This window comes from Nymphaea colorata, chromosome 1 (assembly GCF_008831285.2).
Source record: "Nymphaea colorata isolate Beijing-Zhang1983 chromosome 1, ASM883128v2, whole genome shotgun sequence".
In the NCBI taxonomy this organism is placed as follows: domain Eukaryota; kingdom Viridiplantae; phylum Streptophyta; class Magnoliopsida; order Nymphaeales; family Nymphaeaceae; genus Nymphaea; species Nymphaea colorata.
This window is the reverse complement of record NC_045138.2, coordinates 16817899-16844663: the sequence shown is the minus strand read 5'-3', so window position 1 is coordinate 16844663 and position 26765 is coordinate 16817899. Positions and strand designations below refer to the sequence as shown.

At 37.6% G+C, this 26765-nt stretch overlaps 2 protein-coding genes across 3 annotated transcripts; one reads left to right on the top strand and one right to left on the bottom strand.

Moving 5' to 3' along the window:
• Nucleotides 1–14556: 14556 nt before the first annotated feature.
• On the top strand, nucleotides 14557–14991 carry LOC116260508 (transcription factor PRE3-like). Its single transcript, XM_031638957.1, has 2 exons — nucleotides 14557–14712; nucleotides 14824–14991. Exons 1-2 carry the CDS (start codon nucleotides 14557–14559, stop codon nucleotides 14989–14991), a joined length of 324 nt encoding a protein of 107 aa, XP_031494817.1.
• A 3770-nt stretch (nucleotides 14992–18761) lies between these two features.
• Nucleotides 18762–22803, bottom strand: LOC116246476 (F-box/kelch-repeat protein OR23). 2 transcript variants are annotated; one of them, XM_031618371.2, is made up of 2 exons: nucleotides 21606–22803; nucleotides 18762–19261 (listed from the first exon to the last, which is right to left on the bottom strand). In XM_031618371.2, the coding sequence occupies exons 1-2, from the start codon at nucleotides 22601–22603 to the stop codon at nucleotides 18988–18990; spliced, it is 1272 nt and encodes a 423-aa protein (XP_031474231.1). In that variant the 5' UTR covers nucleotides 22604–22803; the 3' UTR covers nucleotides 18762–18987. The 2 variants fall into 2 exon arrangements, with proteins under 2 accessions (XP_031474231.1, XP_031474232.1); XM_031618372.2 differs by lacking the exon at nucleotides 18762–19261 and adding an exon at nucleotides 19275–21405.
• Nucleotides 22804–26765: the final 3962 nt, after the last annotated feature.

Sequence of the window (26765 nt, the reverse complement as noted above, 5' to 3'; positions counted from 1 at the left end):
TATAATCCCCACCAAAACAACGGTCATATGAGCACCAATTATTGCCTCTTACCTTCTCAAGCCCATCATATAATTCGACTAAAATTATGACCCACCTGATCAGGAGTTTGCTGAAATGGACCATGTTCCCAGTAACAACATAATATCTCAGTTTAGCTCATGCCCAGATTATTTCTAATTCAATAGATGGATGGTTCAAAGGAGAATGTGGTGAGGCGAAATATTATGCTGTTGCTTCAAAAACCATATCAAGCATAGGGATCACAAGACAATGCTAAATCAGTTCTCTTGGCAATATATTTATGATGTCAAAGGTAGGGAAAATGATGAAAATTTCCACACAAGAATTCAATTCTGACATTTAGATGTTCTAGCACACCGTTTTCTGTAGGTTTCTGCAACATCAGAATTTCAAAACTGTAGCTAAGATTATAAATACCACAGCTTAGATTGAAGTTTCTTAAAAATCATGTTCAATCGTCATGAACATGATACAATAGCGTCAATGCCTTATTAAAGTACTTGACGAAGACAGGAAGTGTGTTTAAGACAAGTAGATCCAGAAATAACTCTTCTAGCACATGGCATATATCCATCATGTTTTTCTAGTAAATACTAAAACAAAATTTAATTTGTCTACTAAAACAGATGATTTCCCGTACTTTGACACAGATAACTTACAAGAGGTGATGGTAAGAGACAAATCTGACCAACCCAAGTTCAAAGACATGCAAGTAACGAAATTGGAAAGGCAGTTAACAACTTCCCATAACTTAGTTATTCTTAAACTACAATCAGTTTCCACAATAAATATCAGTTGCGCTAGATGCTATACAAGTTGCTCGTTCATCTGTAGTGGAAGAAAGACTGTGACATAAGAAATTTGCAGCACACAAGGAGGAAAAGAGACGATGAAAATGGTGAGATGGGTGGCATGTGAGGGTTTTGGGGTAGCTCCTTTAGCTGCTGGTTGAACAAGCTAGCGATCGACTATGGCTGGAGATTTCCCCAAATTAATCAGTTTTTACGGACTGAAAGAAACCGATGGGTACCCGACTGAAAGACCGTTGATCGAAGCAAAGTGCTCTGTTTGTGCACACACAATTCCTATCCACAGCTGAAGCTGGAAGTGGAGGATCAAGTTCAATCATCTGTTGTAAAGTTTATGTCAGATCATAGAAACCTTCTCCATGTTAATAAACATAATTTAGCATGAATCCCAAATGCCAAATCTATTAGCCTCAAATGCTAGAAATTCGAACAGCAAAGATGAACCAGACCTCGAAATGAAGAGCTCAACAAGAATCTACTGTACGATACCAGCAATGAACATCCTAGATAAACTTGGACTTTCTTCCCTTTTCTTTTTTGTAACAGTCTTTAATATCTAAGACACGTGTACACTTTCGCCATCGGTGTGCATGTGTGTGCTTGTGTGATGCTATAATTTGCTGTGCTTTTTTGTTTCTTTTAGATGTTTTTCAAGATATGTTGCTTTAGTAGGTTAACCATGACTTAATATAGTACGTTTGATCATTTAGGCCACAATGTTTTCTTTTGCTAATTCTTCACCTTATACAGTCTTCATTTTCCTTTTTTTCTTCATTTATTAATTGGTTCATCATCGTCTCAGCTATCTATGCACACTAACACAGGGTCATTACTGCTTTCGTTTTTTTCATTTTCTTCATACTAACATCTAAGTACTTAAAAGTAGATGCGAAAAGCTGGTATTTAATAAAAAAATTTCTCATGGAGTATGCGTTCTCTTGTGCAGAAAGAAAAAAAATCTTATATTGAAAATTATAAGGAAAAGTATTTTATTAATCCATGTATATCTCGGCTACCAAGCAAAAGAGAACTGTCATTTTAATCATTTGCGTTTAAGGATGCCCAAATATTTTGGTGCAGATTGTTAAATGAAGCATAATTACAGTTAAATGATTTTGCCTTTTTCATATTGAAATCCAAGTTTGGCTTCAAGACCAATAAAAAAAACATTTGAATAGTCTTACATGGATATAAATAGACCAATAAAAAAACATTTGAATAGTTTTACATAGATATAAATGGACCTGAAATCTTTGATTTCTTTTTTCAAACGTATATTTACAGTTAAAATTGGCCTTTTTTTCATATTAAGATCCAAGTTTGGCTTCAAGTCGAATCAAGAAATATCTGAATTGTGCTACTTGGTTGTCGGATTAATTTGCCCTTTGCAAATTTAAATCCAAGTTTGTCATTCAATCGAACAAAAAGCATCTGAATAACAAAAAACTTCTTTGATTGACCGTATGTAATAGGAAAATGTTGCAGTACTTCCTGCCCTTTCACTTAGGGGGCATTTGATGGCTTTGGAATTGAGATCCTTAGGATTTGTAGACCAGGGATTGAAGTTCGGTCCCCCACTCTGATTTCAAATGCAGCATTTTTTTTATTCAAAGAAATAAAATAAGGGCCTTAATTGTGAATCTTAAGTCTGACCTAAGATCATTTGTTTGATGTAGCATGGGCTTTACCATAGATCTTTTGTCATATGATCCACATATGGCCCATGGATTTCAAATCTGCAGGATGGCTTGTTAGGATGGAGGGAAATAAAAGGAAAATATAGTGAATTTGATGTTTAATGGTTGATTAAGAAGGAAGTGAAGGAAAGAAAAAAAAAAAAACATGTTTGGTTGCAAAGAAAATGAAATTATAACTCAATGTAAATAAAATGAAAAGCTTTGCTTGTTTCCTTTCTGTTCAAACAAGTTTTATAATCATCTATTTCCTTTTACTTTCTTTCTTCTTATTTAGCACCTCATTCCCTTCTCCTTCCTTTTCTTTTCATTTATTTTCATCCTTCCCTTTCCATTCATTTTCATTCATCCAAACCGAGCTCGACAAAATCTTAGGTACACATAAGGAAGAAAAATCTTAAATTTTGCCTTTAATTTAATTAACAGCCTGTAAACTTGAGATTTATCAGAAGCCTTGTGCATACTTGTTGATTGTAAAATCAATGACAATAATATTTCAATCTTTCTGCTTTGGCATGGAAGGTGGAGTCAGGATTTTTTATGGTGCATCTCTTGAATATGATTCTCTCTGCGCAACCTTATTTAATACCAACCTCAGGCCATTCCTCCTCCCCACGAACACGCCCTTCCTTGCTCCTCTCTCTTCTCCTTCACTCAGTCTGCGACTTGATAGCAAACCAAGAACTTGACACTCTCTCCCTCGCTATCCCTCTCCAGTGAAGATGTCTAGCTCGGGATCAAACTCACCCGTTAGTGCATGTTCCTCAGGTTCGACCGACCAGAAGGTCGAACAACTGATAAAGCAGCTGAAGAACTTGCTTCCGGAGCTTCGCAACACACCTCAGGTTGGTTGATTTACTGTGGAGTCACAGAATTTTCTGGCTTAGGGGCACTATTGTTTTAAATATCAAATTTTAAAGGGCACTCATATGTAAATAAAAAATAAAAACCCTGAAGTATCTATTTTGTTCTGTGGACTACTGAGCCTATAGCAGACTGGTTGATTGGTATTAGATCTTTATCCTTCCGGTGAGTGGGTTCCCCACTACCTGTCGTAAGGCTGAAGTCTGCATTTATTCCTTTATTCCCTTAAAATACATTACCTGTTTTTCGTGCCTGGTTCAACAGATTTGAAACGAAAACCAACCAAGGGTGGGCATCGGGTCGGCCTGTCAGGTCCGACCCGGCTTTCTTGGCCCGGATTGAGGCCGGTTTTCTTGGCCCGGATTTAGGCTGGGTTCCGAGTACTCGACGGCGGCCCAACTCGATGCCCACCCTTAAAACCAACCGCTTATTGGCTCTCACCCTGACTGTTGGACCAAACGCCTTTGGGATGCAGTAGATCTTACCTATAATATTAACATCAATGTGAAGCATTTTGAGCATATGGCTGGTGGTGCAGGTGCCGCAAACGGTGGTGCTGGAGGAGACTTGCAGCCGCTTAAGGAGCTTGGAGAAGGAGGTTGATGATCTGAAGGAGAGGGTCGTGAAGGGGAGGGTCGAGCAGCTGTTGGCTACCGTGGAGAAGGACAAAGCTGACGCCGTCAGGAGGCTGCTTTATAAAGCGTGATGCAAACGGTCCTTATGCATGTTCATGGTTGAAAATTGTGGCAAGATGTATTTTGGGGTCAATGTTGTGTGATGGCTACCCGTTGTGCATGGGTAACCGGGTCAGTCATTTGTAGTCCCGTGTTTGTGTTGTTGTCTTGCTTTTTAACATGCACGGGTGTAGTGGCCGTCATGAATCCTTATGATAGAAGTTAGAGTCGTGAGTTTTTGGTATTGGGGTAAATTCTGTCTCTGGTTTGTCCTGGGGATTGGAGATTGTGAAGGTTGCTTGGTCTGTCTTCTTGTGATGGGAAAAGGTGCTTTGAAGTTGAAGTTCGTCTATAAAATATCGTGTCTTCTTCGACAATCTTTTCGTGCATGCGACATTCCAAGGTTTCTTCGTTAGTGGATTTGGCGTTCTTTCTTTAGACTCCTGCTACCGTTTTAGGTGTCCCCTAGGAATGCCAACATTTTTTCAAGAACAGGGCATTAGTTTTAGGTGTTTCTTAAAATTAAGTAATGTAGGGATGTCAATATCTCAAATATGGACAGAATATTTTACCAAACAGTTTAGAAAAAATCAGATCTGGAAAAAAAATTAATATCTAGTCAACAAATCAGTTCATATTTGAATTAAGAAATGACATTCAATCGGATTCGAATTTGGATTTGTTTGTGGTTTAGTTTTAAATAACTATCATATATTCAATACTCTTACATTTAGAATCGGCTAAATTTAATTCAAAAATTGCAAACTGATTTGGATTTGGATAAAGTTTTTCTTTCTTCGCATTCAAATCTACATATGTGAATATCCACAAAAGTATATATAATTTATATAATTAAAGGTATATCTGATTGACATCTGATCAATTGACATCCAGGACTATTCAACTATGTCTTAATTTAACTTGAAAGCGAACTTGAATTTGAACACAAAAAAGGAAAAATCCAATTTCAAGTGTAATTGTACCTTTGAAGGAATCGAAATATTCATTGGTTTGACTGAAAAAGAATCCAATAATGAGGATGCCAACTTCTTGAATTCACATTGGGTACGTTTATGATCAGTTAGTATTATTCAGATATATCTTAATTCGACATTAAGACCAACTTGGATTTGAATATGATGCGAAAGGCAAAATCCAAATTTAGCGGTAATTGTGCTTTCAAAAAAAAATCAATTTTATTTATTGGTTTCAATTAAAAAAAATCCAACAACAGTGATATGCACCATTACAAGCATCTCCTTCCCCGCTCCCTCTAAGGATGCCAACAGATAATTGGATGATGGAAATAATAATGGAGTGCCGAAGATGTAAATTTACTGACGTCAAATAAAGGGACATCAATAAAAGTTAGATGTTCAATGACGTTTTGCAGAAAGCGCCTCTAAATTCTCTTTGAGTGCTGCCCCCCAAACAAAAACCATCAATAACCAGTTGTGTAGTGTAAGTCAGTTTTCTTATGAGGTCGTTTGAATCATGTTCGAGAGGACAGGACGGTAGGACGTCCTGTTCTTTACACCACCATCTTGTCCGTTGGACAGACCAGTTCTCTATCTGTTAATTGTTTGATGAAATTAGGAATGTTTGTTCCGTTTAGTTCGCAGAGAACATGTTTGCCTATTCTGTCTGTTCTATCTTACATTTGATTTGTACATAACATATTTCTCAGCTCTGTCCCATAGACGGTTTCTAATAAAGGGCACTTCCTCAAGGTCACTTAACAGAGAACGCTGAATCTCCACCATTTTTCAAATATGTGAGCGTTAGGCTACACCTCCCACTTATCAATTCATATACACGGAGCATGTTATGAACTGCAGCCAAGAAAAAGTTAGGCTGACGAGAAAGAGGTTCTCCTTCCTCATGAATCCACTGGCTCTTGATTCTTCATTGAAGCTGTCCTCCAAAACTTTTCAATTGAATGTCTCTTAAGCTTCACATTTTCTCTCTTCTTCTGATTATTCCACGTCAAAATCAGAAAAGCCTACTCTCTCAATCGTAGAATATGGTGCTTTGATACTTGTGATTGAGGTCTCAACAGACTTACCTGGTAGAATTGGATTACAAGGATGGGATTTTATAATTCAAAACTTTCCGGTGTTAAAACAAAATTGGTAAGTTGTGATCCCCCATTTAAATTACCCAAGATCAAAAGCAACATAGCTATTTTCTCTCCCGGAGTAAGTCGGAGAACTCATTAATAACATAGTTTAGTTTTTCCATGTAATTGTTTTTGACATACATGAAATTTACTCAGACGGGTGACAATGTAACTAGAGATTGCATTAGTTGTATTCTATAAGAGTGCTTTGAACCACGCACGTGTCTATTGATGCATAAGCTGCTCCCTGAACAACCTTAATAATCTGCAAGGTAAGATTTATAAAAACTCAGTAAACGAAGTACTTTGGTTTTGCGCACACAATTCCTATCCAAGCTGAAGCTGGAAGTGGAGGACTTAGTTCAATCATCTGCTGCCAATTTTATGTTAGATCATGGAAATCTTCTCCCCAATAATAAACAACGTTTGACAGGAATCCAAATTGCCAATTCTATTGGCCTCAAATGCCTGAAATTGGAACAGGAAAGATGAACCAGACCTCGAAATGAATATCTCAACAAGAATATATTGTACGATGACTTAATGTATAACTTTTGATCGATCGGGCTGTTAGGAAGAACACACAAAACTCTCATCTCGTCCTTTCAGGAGGGGGATAGAAGCAACAAGGAAGAAGACAAAGATTGTGCGACGCCTCCTCATCAATCAACCTTGGAGACCAACTGAGGTTAAACATAATTTCAGTTTCTCAGCAGTCATTGGCTTTGTCAACATGTCTGCTGGATTCTCTGTTCCACGAATCTTTTCAAGAGATAGTATCTTCTCTTTCAACAAATCTATAATGAAATGATACTTCAATTCAATATGTTTTGTTCTAGCATGGAACACTGGGTTCTTGGCTAAATGAATTGCACGTTGACTGTCACAAGAGAGAACACTCTTCTCTTCCTTTACATGCAATTTTTTTAGAATAGTCTTTAGCCAAATCATCTCTTTAATGGCTTCTATAACTGCAATACATTCAGTTTCAGTAGTAGACAACGCAACAACCTTTTGAAACCGTGAAACCCAACTAACACGGGTTCCTCCTATGGTGTAAATGTACCTACTGGTGCTTCTCCTGCCATGCAAAAGTAATTCATTTTTCTTAAAAGAAAGGCACATACCTGAAGTTCCTTTCAAATATCGTAATATCCACTTCACAGCCTCCCAATGTTTCTTTCCACGCTCATCTATGTATCTGCTTACTGCTCCCACTGCTTGTGCTATACTTAGTCTGGTGCATACCATAACATACATCAAGCTACCCACTGTTGAAGCATATAGAATCCTTGACATTTCTTCACGCTCTTCATCTGTCTTGGGTGATAAATCCTTGGACAATTTGAAATGACTAGCAAAATGCGTACTAACAGGTTTAGCATCTTGCATCTTAAACCTGCACAAGATCTTCTCAATATAATTTTGTTGAGTCAAATTTAAAATACATGTCTTACTATCCCTACTAATTCTTATCTTGAGGATTTGTTTCGCTGTACCTAGATTTTTCATTTCAAAATCTTTTGATAGTTGTTCTTTCAAAAAATTGATCTTTTACAAATTTGAGCTTACAATAAGCATATCATCCACATATAATAGTAAAATGATATAACAACTATAAAAGTTCTTAAAATAGCAACAGTGATCCATATCACACTTCTTAAAGGCATTTCTCCCCATGAAGTTATCAAACTTTTTGTACCACTATCTCGATACTTGTTTTAAACCATATAGACTCTTCTCTAACTTGCATACAAGGCTTTCATTTTCTCGTACTTGAAAACCTTCATGTTACACCATATAAATATCTTCCTTCAAATCCCCATGAAGGAATGCAGTTTTTATATCTAGTTGCTTCAAATATAAATTTTCAGTTGCAACTAAACTTAATACCAATCTTATAATAGTTAGTTTTACAACATGAGAGAAATTTTTTGTATAATCTATACCTTCTTTCTGTTGAAAACCTTTCACTATTAACCTTGCTTTATACATTTTTCTTCCATCTGCTTCTTCTTTAATCATGTATGCTCATTTGTTTTGCAATGTCTTCTTCCTACAATGAAGCTCAATTAGTTTTCATGCTCTGTTAGCATGTAGAGAGTCAATATCTTCTTTCATAGCTGACTCCCACTTAATTGAATCTGTAACCTGCATTGCTTCATCAAAACACTCGGGTTCTCCGGCATCAGTTAACAGTAAGTAATGTAAATAAGAAGAATACATTCGTTTTCGTTTTGGTCTTCTACTTGATCTCCTCAATGAAAGTTGGGATGTGCTTAGTTCTTGGTTCATCTGACTGTTTCCATCGTGAATCTTAATTGTAACATCATCTTCACAGACATCTTGAAGTTCTACAATGTCTTCACTTGTGTCATGATGTTCATTCTTATCATACATAAAACTATCCATGTCTTTGTACAGAGCCATTTCATTGGACACTACGTCATTATGTCTAATAATTTTCTTCACTTTATCATCCAAAAAACGATACTCAAACTCATTATTTCCATAACCAATGAAATAACAATTCCTGGACTTAAAGTCTAATTTATCCCTTTTATCCAAGTCTATATATATGTAAGAGACACAATCAAAGACTCTTAAGTGCGCAAGATTTACCTTCTTGTCTTTCCAGGCTTATTCAAGTATTCCATAGTCCAAATGAACAGAAGGCTCACGATTTATCAAGTATGCAGCTGTATTGATTGCATCAGCCCAAAAAATCTTTGGCAAGCCTGAATGCAGTCTCATGCTCCTTGCACTTTCACAAAGGGTTCTGTTCATTCTTTCAGCAACTCCATTTTGTCATGGCTTTTTAGGGATCGTCCTTTGTGTTTGAATCTCATGATCTGCACAAAAGTCTTTAAACTCTTTACTGTCATACTCACCTCCATTGTCTGACCATAGACACTTAATCTTTTTTCCAGTCTGATTTTCTACTTCTGCTTTCCACCTTTTAAAAACATTAAACACGTCAGATTTATGCTTGAGAAAATATACTCATACATTTCTGGTACAATCATCAATGAATGTGACATAGTATAAAGATCATCCAAGAGAATGAACTGGAGCTGGTCCCCAAACATCATATGCACCAACTCTAACTTTTCTTTCTTAGGAGGCCATCCAACTTTGGAGAAAGTGACTATTTTCTATTTCCCGAAGACACAGTCTTCACATAGCCCAATGTTTATAGATTTCAAGTCATGCAACTTGTTACTTGTTGTCATGATCTTCATTCCCTTCTCACTGTTATGCCCAAGCCTCCAATGTCACAACAAGGATTTATTCTCACATTTTACCACAGCCACTGTGTCTTTCACATCTGCAGTCATGTACAATGTACCAAGTTTATGACCTCGTGTTATAACCATGGCACCTTTGGTTATCTTCCAAGATCCGCCAACAAAGGTAGTAACATAGCCTTCGTCATCTAACCGTCTGACCGAAATGAGATTCTTCTTCAACCCTAGGACATCTCTGACATATTTTAACTTCCATACATGTCCATTCAGCATTTTAATGTGAACCTCACATTTTCCTACAATATCCAGAGATTCATCATCTGCAAGGTATACTCTGCCAAATTTTCCTGCAACATAGTTATGCATACTTTCATTAGAATATGTTGAATGAAAAGATGCACCAGAGTCTAAAATCCAAAACTCTATAGAGCTGTGTACACTCAAAGCAAGTGCATCAGTTATATATTCTGCTGTTGCATTTGTTTAATCATCCTCACGATTTGGGTTCTTCTTCTTCAACAACCTGCAGTCTCTTTTTCGGTGGTCTGGCTTACCATAGTTCCAACAGCCATCACTTCGATGTTTGAATTGACTCCTTCTCTTAGATTTGGACCTTCCACGCTCTTGGTAGCGTTGATTAGTTTTGCCCCTGTTTTAAACATTTAGGGCAGAATCGAGAGGTTTTCCTGCCTCTCTTTTGCGAATGTCCTCACTAAGTATTAAATCTCGAACACCAATAAACTTCAATTTACTTGACCCCGATGAACTACTCACGGTATTCACAGTGGCACTCCAACTCTCCGATAGAGATGACAGTAAAATTAGGGCTTGAACCTCATCATCAAATTTAATATGTACAGAACATAATTGAGAAGTAATAACATTGAACTCATTTATGTGATCCGTAACAGAGGCACCTTCAGCCATTTTCAAATTAAATAATCGACGCATCAGATATACCTTATTCGAAGCAGAGGGTTTTTCGTACATATCTGTTAGTGTCTTCATCAGACTTGCTGTCGTCTTATTGTTAACAATGTTGAAGGCGACGTTTCTGGCCACCGTCAACTGGATGACTCTAAGGGCTTGTTTATCCACCAACTACCAATCTGCATCAGCCATTGTTGTATGCTTCGCTCCCATGAGTGGTTTATGCAGTTTCTTTTGATACAAATAGTCCTCGATCTGCATCTTCCAGAATCCGAAGTCTTTACCGTCGAACTTCTCGATTCTGACTTTTCCTTCTTCTAGTGCTATTGTTCCTATCGCGAACGAACCGAGCTCTGATACCAGTTGTTAGGAACAACACACAAAACTCTCCTCTCGTCCTTTCAAGAGGGCGATAGAAGCAACAAGGAAGAAGACAAAGATTTATGTGGTTCGGAGCAATAATCTACTACGTCCACAGTCACACCAATCTTTCACTATTCACTATCAGATGAACACAGACACTCTCATAGAGAATACCAAAAAAGAAACTGTGGTTCCCCTCACAACATAAGGATTAGGGCAAACCCGCATTTATACAAAATGACATAAATGTCCTTACATTTGTCCTCGGTATTGCATATGAGTGTCCAATATGGATCAAGTTCCATAAACCAACACGGGCCACAATGTTTGTTTTGTGCTAATTCTTCACCTCTTACATTCTTCATTTTTTTTCTTGTTCATCCATTAGTTGGTTCATTCATCGTCTCAGCTATCTAATCATACTAACAAAATTTCATAACTGCTTTCATTTTTTTCATTTTCTTCATACAAATATCTAAGTAGACAAAACATATGCCCAGCTACCAAACACAAAGTGGTAAGAGTCACAAGTCATAACTAATAAATCCATAAAACGAATCCTTATAAGGAAGAAAGGATATTGTTGACAAACAAAATAAAATATATTAAACCCAAACCAAGTGCATATGTCCTTATTTTGAAGGGAATGAAAATTTAATCACCAATGTTATGCACAAGAAGACATACATTCCTGATCTTACAGTGCCAAATTTAATCACCAATGTCCATGAAGGCTTGCCATTTTGTTCCTCTACAAATTTAGCTTTACCTTAAGCTATAGTGGATTGAAGAGAGTACAAAGTCGTTAACGACGGCTTGTTTTCCTCAACTTGTAGACAGGAGTGGAGTTGGAAATTAATTTTTCATTAAAATGAGGGCCGAAATATAATTTTTAAATTTTTTTATATAGGTTAAATTAAAAAATTTAAAATTTATATGTATTTTTTTTAATTTTTTAAATGACCAGAGGTGGAGTCATGACCCCTGCCACTGAGAGAGAAGATGAAAAGTTGCTCCATAAGACCCAAAACAACGCGCTCGCAGACCAAAGAAGTAAAGCAGCAAACCAGAAACAATGTGCTATATAATGAAAACGGGACATTAATTATTGATATATATAGAAAGACATTAATGTCTGCACTATTATAAACTATTGACCAAATCATATGTTTTCTTAATGGGTGGGAAAACCACCTTAAGATTTTTTAGTGTGTTCTCTCTTTGCTTGGCGCGCTCTTCCTCAATCTTCTTGTTTCTTCTATCTCTTCCGCATCAATGTTTGTTTTTCCACTCTCTTTCATTTCCAATATTCCGTGGAACTTTTCTGGTCAGGAGAGTACGTTGTCTCTCTCTATTCCCGCTTTCATTGTAATCAAGCATGTTATATGTACGTGCCTAATTAGTGTGATTGATTGTTATCAGGACGCACGATTAATATCAGTATGATTGTCTTAGTTTCTAACATCCGTTCCTCAGTTTTGTTTGTTGGCATCCATGCACATGATCACCAATGCTCACTTATGCGTGATGTATACTGAAATGGTTAGTATGCATGTTAATCTGTCATGCTCACATGATGACATGATGGAAGTGGATATGTATCGTGTTCATTATGTTCATGTGTTTGATTTTTGGGTTAATCAACTTGTGCCATCTTATGTACACGCGAAGAGGGTTATATACACTTTCATGGTGCGCGAAAATTTTGTACATAGGCTTGTGATGCTGCCACATAGTAATCGAAGGTTTTGAGATTTGACAACAGAATCGAGATTGGCTACCAATGAATTTACTTTAATCAAGCATGCCCTGATGCGAAGGTGGGAATGATTGTGTAAGTTTGTATATACACGTCGTTATGACCAATATACCTCTTTGTTTGTTTTTGTCTCCACCTTTTCTTTATCTCATACCTTTGTCATTATCTTAGACCCCTTTTGTTATTTCTGACACTATATAAGATGTTTGGTTATCACATACCCTTATCATTATCTCATACATTATAAGACATGTTTTCTCATCTCATACTCATGTCGTTATCTCAGGTACTATAAGACATGTTTCCATATCTCATACTTCTGTGGTTATTTCAGATGTTATGAGTCTTGTTTCGTTATCTCATACCCATGTCTTTATCTCTTATGCTATACAACCTAGTTCCTTATCTCATACCGTTGTTGTTTGGTCATCTCCTTTTATTATTTCATACCACTTTAGTTATTTCAAACGCTATAGGGCATCTTGCCAGTTATTCATCTCAAATGCTATATGACACTTGTTCGGTCTCTGCTTCTTTCATTATCTCGGACGTTATAGGACGTGCTATTTAGTTGAGCAAGTTTTCTTAGTTAGACACTATAAAATGCATGTTAAAAATGTTTGTTGTGTCCTTGCATGTATAAACCCACTACTCAATGCAATGTATATGACTACAAGTTGTGAGGAGCAAACCCAGATGTCAATATATTGAATTTAACTCATTTAGAATTTACATAATTTACTTATTGCAAACATGTTGGTTCTTGGATGTGACAATGGATTTGGATCTGACTTGTTTTGCAATCAGATTTATAAGTTTCAGAAAAAGAGTTCCCTACCCCGGAAAATATCTCATCACGTCTCATTTTACAATTACATTCTAGAATAAGCGAGGGGAAGCTTCCTTATAAACTTAGAAATATAATATTTCGATCAAGGCTCCTCAAATTATTTTCCCTTGAATATTTACTTGAAAGCAGGTATATGATATATTTTAGAATATTCCCTTTCAGTACCTATCGGTTGGCATCCTTTGAGGGAGCGGGGACAGGAAATGCTTGTAATGGATTACTAGTAATATGGCATTATTAATACTTGTACCATAGGGGAATAGAGATTGAGCATGAGCTTTGGCTTTCTTCTGTTTGGTAGATTGAAATACTCCTCCTTCTCAAAAACTAATAAATATTTGATTTTTCAAAGGAACAATTTCAGATAAAAATTGGTTTTTTATTTTTTCACTATATTCAAATCCAAATGTGGTTTCCAATTGAATTAAGAGATATCTGGAAACAAAAAATATTTGATTTTTCCAAATGTACAGTTGCAGTTGAACCTGGATTTTGCTTTTTTCTATTCAAATCAAAGGCTTTTTGTTTAAGTTGAATTAGGAAATACTTGAATAGTCCTGCATGGATATAAAAGGCTTGATTTGAATCCAATCGGCTGTAATGCTTTGAGGGAGCAGGGGTAGCAGATGCTTGCCAATTGCAGACTCTTTTATTGGATCATTTCTCACTGAAACTAATAAATCCTTGATTCTTTTTTTCCAAATGCACAATTGCAATTAAAATCGGATCTCAATTTCCATACTCAGATCCTAGTTTGGCTCCAAGTGAATCAAGAAAGATCTGAATACTCCTACATGATGATTGGATTAATTTGCATCTTTCAAATTGAATTCCAAATTTTGTCTTCAAGTCGAACAAAAAACGTATCTGAATACCAAAATGCAGGTTCGAGTGACAGTAAGAAATGACTTTGGTGCTTAGCAAAATCTTAGTATAAATCAGGAAAAAATCTTTGAAGTTCTCTTTAATTTAATGAACAGCGAAGCCTTGTAGATATTTCTTGTTTCTGCCATCCATGACAATCATATTTCGATCTTTCTGCTTTGTCATCAGGGGTGTTCCTGGTTGATCTCTCGAATATGATTCCCTCTCGACAACCTTATTTAATACCAACCTCAGGCCATGGCTCCTCCCCACGAACACTGCCTTCCTCGCTCCTCTCTCTTGACTCAGGCTGCTGCTTTTGATAGTAAGCCAAGAACTAGACACCCACTATCCGGCGAGATGTCTGGCAGGAGATCAAGATCACGCGGGCGATCAAGTTCACGCGGACGATCTAGCACTTCTTCAACTCCAAGGATGTCCGATGAGCAGCAAAGAGAGCTCATAAACAACCTGCGGGCGTTGATACCAGAGCTTCGCAACAGGCCCGCGAACGAGGTTGGTTGATCGGCATTCTTTCCTTCTGTTTCGCTTCTTTCACTTTTCCTCCCTTTATCTTTAGTTTTAATGGAAGTATTCTGAGTGTGTTGGTGGTGGGTGGTGGTGCAGGTAACGCCAGAGAGGGCGTTGGACGAGATCTGCAACTACATCAGGGACTTGCAGAATCAGGTGGGTGACCTCAGCCAGAGGATCGCCGGTCAGTTGGCCAACATGGACAGTGCCCAAGCTGCCGCCATCAGGAGGCTGCTGAGGCAGCTTAGTGGAGGAGACTCTTAGACTGTGTTGCAGACCGTCCTTGTGAACGTCAGTGGCGGAAACTTGTGGCAAAAATGTTAAGGGCGGTGCTGTGTCATGGCTACTCAGCGTGCATGAGTCCCCGGGTCTGTTGTTGGTGGTCTCGTGTTTGTGTTGTTGTCTATGTAACTCGGTCAGTTGTCTGTCGTCTCGTGTTTGTGTTGATGTCTTGCTTTATGTAACTCGGTCAGTTGTCTGTTTTCTCGTGTTTGTGTCGTGTGTGCGTGTAGTGGCCGTCATGGATCACCATGATGGAAGTTAAGAGTCGGGCGTTTATAGTCTTGGGAAAATAAATACATGTTTCGGGTTGGAAGTTGTGTGGTATGTCTTGGGGATTGTAAGTTGTATTGTGTGTTTTCTTCTTGTAATGAAAAAAAGTGTCTTTAAGTTTGTTCTTTGCCATTTTTCATGCATGCGAAGGTACGTGTTATCTATTTTTCTCATTTTCCCACATTGTGGGATGAGAGCCTATGATAAACCATTCATAGGCATATAGATGTTTGCATTTCTAAATTTTCTTATTCAAAGATAGTTTTTTGCTTATTATAAGAGCCAAAGAGAGCGACTTCAACTCAAAACATGCCATTCTCAGCCTGATGACTTGTTAAAATGCCTGCGAGCAGTTGGCATTTGCAAGCAACGGGCAAAAATAAATTCAATGAATTTTTTGAAACTATGTAGAAGTTCAGATTTATCTGAAATATTTCTCTCGTCCAGTCCAAAAGAGAGTTGTTCCATTATCATTCGAACAAGATGAGCACCAGCTTCTGCATAAGCCCAAGAAAGCATAGCGCTCACAGAAATGAGGACATTATCTAGGACTTCTAATTTCAGTGCTGGAACTCGATTATGTCCTGAGAGCCGTTTTTTTGTATTAGAAATGAGAAAAGGAAATGTCATCGTCGGTGAAAATACTCATATTTGGTGCAGTACTTACTTATATATATATATATATATATATATATATATATAGAAAGATTTAAAGATGCCCATTTAAAACTCATATTTGGTGCAGTACTTACTTATATATATATATATATATATATATATATATATATATATATATATATATATATATATATATATATATATATATATATATATATATATAGAAAGATTTAAAGATGCCCATTAAAACTAAAGGAATTTTAAAAGGCTGGTGTAGGCACTCTGGTCATAATTGTTGTTTGAAAGGTAAAGTTGGTTTTCATTAGTATGATAGCGCGATTCATCCCTCTCTTCTTGCTTGACAAACGAAATATTTGAGTTCTAATGAAGAGAAAATGATCTGGAAACCAATTTTTAGAAAAATGATCTAAAACCCGATTTTTCCCAAAACCAATTTTTTCAATACAGCTTTCTATAAGGGTGTCCGTCATCCAAAGACGCCGTTAGACCTTGATGGGTCATGAGGTCAAGAAACAACGTCGAACTAGGAATTTATCTTGTCACTTATAGTGGCCTTGATATCCATTATGCACCTTCTTAATTAAATGCCTCCAGTTTACGGGTTTTCGCTTGAATTGGACAGATTAAGAAGAACTAACCAAAAAAAATGATCACTTTACCAAACTATGAAACGGATCCCTAGTGCTGACAGCCATCTACCTACTACCATGGAAACCATTATGAACAATTGAACGCCTCAAGGCCTCTTTTGTGAAGATAACCAAGTAGTTTAATCGTCATAAGTTCGCCAAATGTCCCTTCTATTAAGAAGACCACCTGGTCGTGAAGCTTATCCAGGAGACGTTTTTTATTTTCATTCCCGTTTTTTGGAAAGGGCCGCTAAACTAAGTTCTCATTTAGGCGAAGAAAGTATGACTGCTTTCCCAATAGTTGAGACTCAATCTGGGGACGTTCTATGAAGAGCTGATCTAATTGTATTAGTGTCTATAATTGATTTTTTTTGTGTAATACTAATTGATAGGACCTCATTGGTAAGTGCTATAAGATCTCGTGCATTGAAACCCATGGTTATGGATCTGCATCCATTAGTATGGGATATCATGCCTGAATCTAATTGGGGTTCGCGGTGGTGGAGGAACTGGATCGAAAAAAAGAGGGATTCTAGTTGTAAGATATCTAATGAAACAGTAGCTGGAATTGAGATCTCATTCAAAGAAAAAGATATCAAATATCTGGAGTTTCTTTTTGTATTGGATTCATTATTAGCTAAGCTAATATAATGGTCATTTGTTAATAAAGAGAATATCGAAACTAAGGGTAAAGGAATTCATAATGAAGCTTGGACCGTGTATCAACAGTTACACCGCGGCAGAAGGTTTTATTGGAACAATTATGAAAGGAAGGGGCCTTCCCCTTTGAGGCCGGTTGTGGGCGAGGAGGGATTCGAACTCCCGACACTGTGGTTCGTAGCCTTAGCTATAACGACTGTTTAATATTATTATATTTATAACAACCCGACCCACTCCTTGGCTCGAGCCCCTGGTTCAATGGATCCTAATCCACTCCCATGCAGTTTTAGCCCTAACGTGAAAAAGGTTAGAAACCAAGACAATCAACTCATTAATGGTCTCTATTTATAAGCCCTTGAAGATCTCTCACAATCTTCGATACAAGAGTAAACTTCTAAAGTATTACAACATTACCACTAAAAATTCTGATTTGATCGTGCCCAATAATGCACCATCTACCGGTTTGAAGGTTGAACTTAAAGTCCTCTAAGGTGATTAATAGTCCACGACTATGTTACTAGAAGCTTAATTGGTGACCTCGACCTCTGGCCAACCCTACTTCCTTATTTCCAAAGGAACAATTTGTTATAGATGCACATCCTATTTAGTTGCAATGCCGTCAATTGTGTATCAATTGCTTATTTGCATCGTAGTTAGCTGCTTTTCATTTTTTATTAAATTAACCTAGTTAATTAATTTTTAATATAAACAGAAGCTTAGACTGCCCAAATCCGTTTACTGGTTCCCTCATGGTTCAACTTTAAAAGTGTGTTTGATTCGTTGTCAGGTAAACAGGCAGAACAGGGCGTTCTATTTCTACCATTCCTAGAACTTGCAAAACAGGAAATCCCCTTCACCTTGCGAAAGATCAAATTAAGTTTTAGCAACATTGAAGCCAAGTATAGCAATACCTTTTAATTAAATTAAATGTGTGTTCTTGCCAACAATCCAAGTTTCTTAAAACTCGTTTGCTTCCAAACCCATGGTTGGAAGTATTATTGGTGTCACGGAAATGTTGAAGAATAGATTCCTAATACCAATAATAAAGTCCCACCTATCAAGCACACGGAATGCAGGAAGGAACCCAAGGAGTGGGAAAGTTGAGAACCTACTCCCCAGTGGAAACTTTTTCCCATATTCACTACAGAACCTTATCCCAAAGCCCCAAGACTTCTCTTCTTCGATGCCCGTCTCTCCTTTTAGTGGGAAACATTTTTTCCACATTCTCTGCAGACTCTCTCTCTCTCTCTCTCTCTCTCTCTCTCTCTCTCTCTATATATATATATATATATATATATATATATATATATATATATATATATATTGCTAGTGGGAAATCACCCACATGGTCTCTCTGTCTCCCCCCATTTCCCGCAGGCCACCTTTCGAAATTGGGGAGAAGTCAACCAATTTTCACCCTATGAATTTTCAGGGGAAAAAAAAAAGTAAAAGTGCCATGATTTTTTTTTTTTTTTTTTGAGAGAAAACTAGAAGATCATCAATGAAGATATCAGCTAGCTGGAAGCGAAGGGCACGATCAATCGAACTCAGGTATGAGCATGAGAAAGTACATATTTATTAGCTCTGATGCAGAGAACACATACCATGTACAGAGGAGTTAAAAAGTTTACAGCGGAATATATGTACATCATCGCAGAGGTAGAATAGATCATTAGCATGATTATACAAGGTAAGTACACCAAGGCAGATATGGACAAGGTAAGTACACCAAGGAAGATATGGACTATGATCACATAAGATGGAACGTAGTTGGAAATTTTTACAAGCGGATGGAGCACATCACTGTATATCTAAAGTCGATATTACCTACAGGGGATTTCGTTCGAAGAAATTTCCACGTCTTTTTCTTAGGATGATAGACTTGAATAAAAAGTGGCACCCCTTTCTGTGTCCTGCTTAAATCGAGATCAGTCGTCATCTCAGACATTACGTGAAGTTCACCATCAAGCGCAGTAAAGCCATTTGAACGATCTCCTTGAATCTTTCTCGGTAAGGGAGATTCTATGTCCCATTTGTTTGAAGCTTTATCGAACCTGCATTCAGCAATCGAGAAGATGATTTCAAGGTACTCATCAGATTCCGGTGATACAAGAACAGAAAGCAGAACTGGACATGACACAACTTAATCAACAGATCAAAGTACGTGCAACGTGCAGCCAGGGTTGTCTTGCCATGGTAATGGGATTTAAACTTCAGACCTGCTATGCAAGAAACACTTTTTTTGAGAAGCCAACATAAAAATCACGCCGATTTTTGCATTTTTAAGACTTTTTAAAAAAACAAAACTGTTTTTTGAGACTATGGTTCAATTGAATTCAATTATCTGGGACTAAAATCCTCAACCACTTTGGGTTCTATAGAGGAACCACAGCACCTAAAAGAGAGACCCATTTACAAGATCCATAGAAGTTCCCAATATTCTCAAGGAGCTAAAATAATGTTCATGAAGCTTATCCTGGAAATTCCAAATATAGCATATATAATGTAACCAATATCCAGTTCCGGACAACAAAATTGAATATATGCACTACGACAGTATCACTTGCAATGATAAGATAATTTATTTTGTGATATATTCATTTGATGAGCACCATTTCGGTTCACTTACACCTTCCACATGGTAGGGAGAAATTATAATCCAGAATACCAAAATACTTTGTAATGATACAAATAACACGTGATTTCGTACTAACAGTAGTTTAGCTGGGTTTGCAGGGAAAGATGAATCTGAGTGATTCTCATATTAATATTGCTAGCAGATGGCAACAGAAAGGGGAGAACAGATAAAGGTCAAGAAAAGAATGATTTTTCTTTATTAAAGTAAAAAACCCTTTTTTCTTTTGAGAACAAGAACCATGTGATAAGGAGTTATCAAGTGGAGAAAAAAGACAAAACATGTGAAACCACAGAAACCACATAATATTTCAAAGGGATCAAAAATGAGAAACAGTCAGCCAATTAAGATTCTTCCTTGATCGCACATGCAACTCAACTGAAGCAGGACAGACTACCACAGGATCTTCAAACTTGGTCCCTCCAAAAGTTGCTATACTCCCCTCCAACAATAAAAACTACAAAACCATCACCATCAACCTTCCTAGCTGTCCAATTGTTACCAAAAGTCTCTTCTTCAATCTAGTGGAATGTTACAATGGTCCTTCTTAAGATCACATATGATCAAACGAAAGAAGTCCTAAGTACATACCATGTTCCCAAGCAAAAGATACAGTAAATTTCATGATGATCAATTTTTTAGTGGAACTCATCTATCGCGTGTCTGTAGACCGCAGCTGTTCATTTTCCGGGAGCTATCTAGAAGTCCACTAATAACTTTTCAGACAAAACATTACAATATTTAACAACAAACGTCACACCGCTCTCAACCTAACTGAAAAATTCAAGATAGCGACATCCAAGTGGTATTAAATCAAACTCCAATGAACAGTAAAATCTTTGGGAATGCGAGAGAAGAGAAAAATTGTAATCGAAAAAAGGAAAAGTCACAAATGAAGTTGCAGCTACATGAGAAGGCTACATAACAAGGTAATATGTTAGAACCTAAACAACAGAACGCCACAAAGCTATAAGACCAAACATTCCCACCCTAAAGTGCACCTCTCTTCTTTTCTAATTAGGGATCAAAACTGGAGCTTCTTATAGCCATCCAAGGTGCGTTAGCAGGCACCTGGGATCGAGTGCAGTCACTCAGCAGCATCATAACTAAACCGGTTAGTGCCAGTCTTCAGGGTCCTTTTCTTTTACTATTGCATACTCAGAAATCTCATAGATTCCTAACTCAAAAAGTCAAGGCAAGCCAAAAAAGGACAAATAAGCAGATGCAAGGTGGGCCAGAGTGGAGGCTGGACCTCAATGACACAAAGAATTTGTGCCGTAAAATTATGAAGTATGCAACGACACGGCAAAATGCACAACGGCCTGTGCCTCTCACATGAAAAAAGCAAGCAATGAAGAACGGAATATGTTTCCTGACCGGCGGAGGCTGCTACCATATTTACGGAGAGTCATGGCAGAAACTAAACGGTTACGAAAGCAGAATTTCCTAAAACAGCATTTGAGGAGTTTTTGAGGCAATAAAATCAAAAGGGAATAAAAGAACGTTAGTGGTAGCCACTTCCATCTCCCATCGTCCCCCTTTTTGCTCCTCTCCTTTGATGGTCTGTAGAAGCCCAAATCAGATATAAAAATCGACATCGCAAAAACATTTTAGTTGGCTTTTGTTGAAACAAAAAACTGTCGAAAGATGAATTGCCATTAAGATACACAAATAATTAATCCCAATTGGGCTTCACAAGCAACAAGCAGTGGGAGGAAAACAGAGTTCCCTGAGAACTCAATTTTGGGAAGGGAAACTCGTACCTGAAAATTGTGCTCTCCTCGAGCATAAAAATTTCTGGAGCTTCCCCGCATTCACCTTCCACTACCACGATGCTACCGAGACGCCATCGCTCCCCTTCTTCCCACATAGGCTCGATCGACCGCCACTGCCCACGCTTCAGTCCGAGCACAGCGCCGTCACGGTAATAATCATCCACCGGAAAAACCCCGGACACCGTCCGGCAATCCCCATAACCACCCATTACCCAGAACTCATCCTCCCCCAAGAAAAAACCCACGCACCCCGCCCTAACGTCAGGCAATTGCTCATCCATCGCGAACCACTCGTCCTTCTCCACGTCATACCACTCGACGGCCCCGATTCTCAGCCCACCAACCCCCAATTCCAAATGCCTCGACCCGCCACCGGCCACGAAAATGCAGGTTCTTCCATCGGCACTAGGCCGAGTCGCACAGGCGAAACCAGCACGACCGTTTAGCATAGGCGATCTCGGCTGCCACGAGAAATCAGGAAGACTGAGGCTGAAAACGGCAGAGGAAGGAAGCGGGACGCCAAGGGGATAGGATCGAGCATCGAAGAAGGACCCACCGAGGACGAAAAGGGAGGAACCGGCGGATGCGCAGACGAAATTGGACAGGTCAAAGCGGTGAGGGTGGCAGGGCATGGGTGGGAGGAGAGACCAGAGGAGGAAGCGCGGGTCGAAAAGCGCCCCGGTGGAGAGCGACGGGTCGGAAGGGAATACGCAAAGGAACTCCTCGGTTCGCCGCCATTCTCGACGGAGGTCGAAGAGGAACTTGGAGGACAGCGCGGAGCGCCAGGCCTTGGATGTCGGCTTGAGGCGGTTGTAGTGGGAGAAGGGTAGGAAGGCGAGGCAGAGAAAAGCGAGGTCATTCGGCAGCCCAGGGATTATCAGGTCAAGGGACGGGTCTCCGTCCGGCCAAGCCGTCGACGACGCCTTCAACGAAATAGCCGCTTTCTTCTCCGCCTCCGCCGGCAAGAATTCCGTCTTTTTCTCCATTACCTACGTCCGGAATTCCGATTCAGGGAACTCCTTCTCAATCCAATACAGTACCCAAATTCTTCTTCCCTCCTCCTTTTATCTACTAAAGTTTTTCCTTCTTCTTCTTCCCTCCTTTTGTCTACTAAGGTTTCTCCTTCTCCTTCTGCTTCTTCTTCTTCTCCTTCTTCTTCGTCAGGGATGAAGTGCCAGACGTTGCATGGAGGGAAGGGAAATGGAGGGAGGCATTGGCCTTTATAGCAGTTAAATTTCGAAAACACCCTCGACTCACAGGACTGGGATCCCATATTAGGAACCGGAAATTGGGCGAGTCGCAAATTTCCGTATCGGTTGGTCCACCGACGAGGCCTATCGTGGACCACACGGGCCACACCCTTGTTTCCGCGGTCCAACAAAAAAATCGCAGGCTAGCCTCTTCGGCCTCATTTTATTGGTAATTTTTTATTTTTGAAAAAATATTTTATTTATTATTTTAATAAATGAAATTCATACTCTTCGAACAATTAAAAAATTTATCGAATCAATAAATTATTTGGTGCTAGACTGGTAGTTGACACATGGAGTGGTGTACCCATAATGTGATAATGATGTGAAGTTTTTTTTTAGCATTAATAAAAAAAATCTGTTAAAATCAGTCTACCAATGATAATATGATTCACTATCAGAGGATTACTTCAGGAAAAGGAAATATATTTTGCTAACTTCAAATAAAACTGTTTAAATTTCATCTTTTTTTAATTAATTGTTACTATTTGATTACGAGAAAGTACTTTTTCTTACGACTACGACCAAGAATTTAAGGTCGGATCGCCTCTTTCTCTCTGACTTTAAATCCATGATTATTGTTAAACAGATCTAAAATCCAAAGCTATCAAACACAACTATAAAGGTGATTGGTTCATTTTGTATCTATTTTTCTTTTTGGAGGATCCAACCCGTTTGGGGCCGACAATTCGATCGTCCTGTTCCATTTACATCTCTATCAATTAATTAATTAATTAATTGGCTGAAAGTGAATTTGCTTTCTCGGGTATGATTAAAAAAGTCGGTATGATATTCTTTGTTTGCGATTCCTTTTAGTACTCGTGATAAAAGAATCTGCGAAAGTTCAGGAATCAGATCTGAAGCAAAAGCGACTTTAGGGGCCGAATTTTGTGCAGGGTCAAACGCAGTTGGAAAAAAAAGTCAAGAAATCTTTGCTTTCAATTTTTTATGTCCAGAGCTTGCGGGCCGGGTCTAGTCTGAGAGTTTCATTATTTTTTGTTAAATCAGATTCGATTCGATCTGATCCAGTTCTTACCCGTTCTGTGTTCTATTTGTTTTTTCTGTTTTTCTGCCTAAATATTGTTCATAATTTTCATAAAGCGCCCATTTTGTGGGGGGGAAAAAAAAGGTTGTGAGACGTGCTTATAATTTTAAATTAAGTCAATGTTTTCAAGTATTTCTCGCATATTTTTTGTACATGTTTTAATAAGATTTTATGGGTTGATAAAATTACGTGCATTAATTTTATAGTTTTCACAAAATTCAGGTCATATTTCTGATTTTTTGTGTTTTTTAATTTTTTATCACCGAATACATGTATCATTAAGTTTATAAAAACAACATCAAATCTTGATCAAGAATCTGATCCACCTTTTGTGTAAGCCCAGAGCCATTGGATCCGGATTTGGTTTCGAAAATTTGAGCTTGAATACAAGTCCCAATCAGGTTAAAGAAAACCTGAATTTGAATCTGGCACAGGATGGATCTGACCCACGTGCTAATGACCAATTGGCCCGAAATGACGGTTACTAATTTTAGTTAATTTCGAATTGGGCTCCGATTCTGAATTTTCTGGTCGGGTCTGGGACTTGTAAAAATCGCATCAAATGGACCTGTCGACGGCTGGCACGTCACATCAATATCTGGATAAAAACAATATGATACCGGATCCAATAGATACCATCTTGCTTACCGAACGCCTACTTGGCCTTCCCTTATTATGTTCTTGCACCAACTTTCCCCTCGCGATAAGAAATCAAAAACCCTGTTTGTTTCGCCCGGTAGGGAAAGTTGATTGCTTCTACATATATATATATATATATATATATATATATATATATATATATATATATATATATATATATATAGAGAGAGAGAGAGAGAGAGAGAGGGGGGGGGAGATTTTTTTTCTAATATATTATACATTCTTCAATTAATAAAATGTATGTTGTATTTGTTACCAAGAGGACTGCTCAATATAAAAGTGTGGTAACATGTAGAAACATGTGTTTGAGTCGTCTAAGAAACAAGCAATTGTCACCTGTGGCTGGAGATGAAAGGCTTCAAATTTCACTCACCATTGGCTTCGAGAAATGGAGAAATGGGAATCCTAATCCCACCAGTTGCGAGAGAATGATTTCATTTTTTCATCTAGGGATCAATTAAAAGTGTTCTTCGTCGGTCTCTTTCTTCTAGAGTTCGGTTCTTTTTATCGTGGAGCCAAAGTTTTGAAGAAAAGTATTCCTGCTCTCATTAATTATTGAGACCACTTGTCCCCATATATATTTGCCAATCAGTATGTAGTGTAGTTGGGTGGACCGATAGTACATGAACAACGTCTCAGGTTTAATTTTAGTGACGATTACACTTTTGTCGGTATTGCGAGGTAAAGACTGATAGGTTTCCATATTAATCCAATGTTTAAATATTTTAAATTGATTTTAAAAATAAAAAAAATTGGAGCATGTATTCATTAGAAATACCTACTGCCAAAAGTAGGCACCGATTTTAAAAATATTTATTGAGGCTCACATGAAAAAGAGGACAAGAAAATGTTTTTTTCATCAAAAAGGTTTGATTGCAACGTGAAATACAATGCCGACTAAAACTTTCTCGACCACAATTTTTTTTCTCATATTTTTTTAAATTTCTGGTGTTGTTAGTATTAGAGAAATTTTAAAAATTATTTAAGTGGCAATAAAAGCGCAGCTACTTCATTATTATCAATAGCCTGCTTAATCTTTTACACTATTAATGAAAAAACAACTTGATGTTATCTGTAGTAATTTAAGTTAATATTATATAATAATTAAAGTACCCTCGTTGTAAACAAGTTTCATCCTTATTAGCTCAAATTTATTAATTAAATTAATAGATGGTTACTTATAATATAGATGAATTAGCCTTTTTGGTTCATTAGGTAAGCGCTTTTCAAAAACCTAATCATATTGCCAAAGTCAATACGTTTCATGCCAATTTTGAAGGCTAAGAACGATAATCGACTCATACATACATCAATAGACTCTAACATCTTCTTAACTATCAAAAAATCTAAATGCGTTTTTTAATAATATTATAAATTTAAGCAGTCTTTATCACTGCCAAACTCTGAAGCAATGTTGTTAAGGTTGGCCCATTCAATACAAAAGTGCAATGCGTCATTTTCTGTCATGTTTCAATTTTAATTTGTTATTGATTTTTTAAATGGCTTTTTTTGCTATTTGGTCCGATTCGCAACCAGTTAAACCGAATCAGTAAATCGGCCGATTCACTTAATTGGCAGTGAGTTCATGAACTGAACTTTTTTTCTTTAACTTTGCTTTAAAGTGTTATGTTGTTATTTTCTTACTATTATCATATTATTAAATTGAAGCATTTTCTTGAGAAATATTTCAATGCAAAAAAAAAAAAAAAACTCGTTTGTTTTTCTCTCGAAGCACAGATTCGCCTATTAGTTGTTTGGGCTGTGTGCCACGCAATTCAAACGGGACCATCCTAGATATGGCTGGTGCTTATTAAGGAGGATTTAAAAAGCAAAGGGAAAAGCACGGCCACCACAAAGGGCAAGCTTTATTTTGGCACGGAGCTTCCTCTTCTTCTCGGCCTTTCATTCTTTATCTGATGAGTATTGTGTCTTATCGTTCATCGATCAATCCTTTTGTTCATGTTTCAATTTACAAAAGTTTGTTTTTAATGCATGCTTTCACTATGCTTCAACTTATAATAAAAATTAACATTAACATTACGAATGCTCACTCAAAACGGAGATTGATCTCATCCTTTGCACCAACCCTTCTATCTATCTTCAATTCTTTATCATCATCCCTCACAACCAATAGATGCTTATCGCTATCGTATGATTGAACCTTATTCTCCATCCACGGTCTTCGTTGTGCCA